The sequence below is a fragment of the Volvox carteri genome (assembly GCF_000143455.1).
Source record: "Volvox carteri f. nagariensis unplaced genomic scaffold VOLCAscaffold_21, whole genome shotgun sequence".
Lineage (NCBI taxonomy): Eukaryota > Viridiplantae > Chlorophyta > Chlorophyceae > Chlamydomonadales > Volvocaceae > Volvox > Volvox carteri.
In genome coordinates, this window is record NW_003307564.1 from 1,544,480 (window position 1) to 1,546,047 (window position 1,568).

At 60.3% G+C, this 1,568-nt stretch overlaps 1 protein-coding gene across 1 annotated transcript in view; it reads right to left on the bottom strand.

Annotated features, from left to right (window-relative positions):
• The window catches only part of VOLCADRAFT_104954 (uncharacterized protein), a gene marked incomplete at both ends in the record, with an annotated part of 13,962 nt that overhangs the window by 4,116 nt on the left and 8,278 nt on the right, over positions 1-1,568 (bottom strand). The window contains 3 exons of the mRNA XM_002951053.1: positions 310-598; positions 818-926; positions 1,238-1,444. Of these exons, the coding sequence (XP_002951099.1) occupies positions 310-598; positions 818-926; positions 1,238-1,444 (605 nt within the window). The remainder of the gene's footprint in view (positions 1-309; positions 599-817; positions 927-1,237; positions 1,445-1,568) is intronic.

Consider the following 1,568-nt stretch of genomic DNA (forward strand, 5'->3'; position numbering starts at 1 on the left):
CCTTAGCAGCGAAGCACAAGATGGGCAGTCGGTGGGTGGTGGGCAGCGGGGGCCGGATCTCACCCTGCGTTTGGAGGCGCGGGAGAGGGAGGAGGGCGACTTGTACGGCGTGGGGGCGGGAAGAGAGAGTAGGTGATAAGGTAGGGGTAAGTAAGAGAGGGGGTTTCTCACTCACACGCAAAACGAGAGGGTGAGCAGGGGGTTCAGGGGGGCCCCCCAGGGGTTTACCACGTGTGTGTCGCAAAACACACACACACACACACGACCCCTCTTCCCCCTTCACTCCCCCCCTTCTACACCCCCCCTCACCTGTGTAAATCTGTCCACACCCGCGTACATATCCTTGGCCGTCAGCACGCTCCTTCCGCCGTCCCGGACCGCCGTCATGGCCGCCTCGTTCACGATGTTAGCCAGGTCGGCGCCCACCAGCCCCGGCAAATCCCGCGCCAGCTGTAGCAGGTCCACATCCGGCGCCAGCTGCTTGTTACGGAGATGTAGCTTCAAGATCTCGTACCGGCCCTCCGTGTCGGGCTTGGGCATACGGATCTTACGGTCGAAGCGACCCGGGCGCATCAAGGCGGGGTCCAGCAGGTCCGCTCTGAAACCGTGTGTGTGTATGTGGGGGGGGGTATAGAGGGATTACAAGAGAGGGGCCCCCGGGGGGAATGGGGGGGGGAGGGGAGGATTGTACGCAAGGAGGAGAAGAGGAGTCCACTGCCCACTGCGCTCAATGCTGCGGGGGAAGGAGGGCTGAGGGTGATGATGATGATCATAGGTACGTACGGATACGTACATACATACACGCACACACACGCACCTGTTCGTGGCTCCCAGAAACACCACCCCGGTGTCTGGTGTGAATCCGTCCATCTCCGTCAGCAACTGGTTGAGGGTTTGTTCGCGCTCTTCGTTGGTTTTGGCCGAGTCTGAATTGACACGCGGGTTGGGGGGAGGTTGGGGGCTTTGAAGGGTTTGACATGCGAGAGAGTGGGTGGTACGGGCGGGGGCCTCTGAGAGCTCGACGGGGGGGAGAGGTGCCACCTAATCGGAACAGGCCTTGGGATAAAACACATGCACACACATACACACGCACAGTCTCAAAATCATTTCCCCCTCCCCCCCCTTCCATTACACCTACACAAGCCCCCTACATCCCTACAGGAACCCTCCCCCATGCATCGTTTTCACCCACATAAATATTCCACCGCTTCCCCCGCCAAGAAAAACCCATTCGCACCATTTTCCGCACGCCTGAGTCCCAATGCGTCAATCTCGTCCACGAAGATGACACACGGCGCGGTGGCCCGTGCCCTCTTGAACAGGTCCCTGACTCTCGCAGCCCCCAGCCCCACAATACCCTCCGTGAACTCCGTGCCGCTCATCTGGTAGAAGGGCACCATGGCCTCGCCCGCCAGCGCCTTGGCTAGCAGGGTTTTACCCGTACCTGGGGGAGGAGGGGGGAAAGACGAACCACGAACGAGTGAAGGTGCTGTCAGGGCAAGAGTGTACCAAGAGTAGGACTGACCAGAAGGCGTTTTTGAAGGCGGGAAGGGGAGGGGAATGATTTG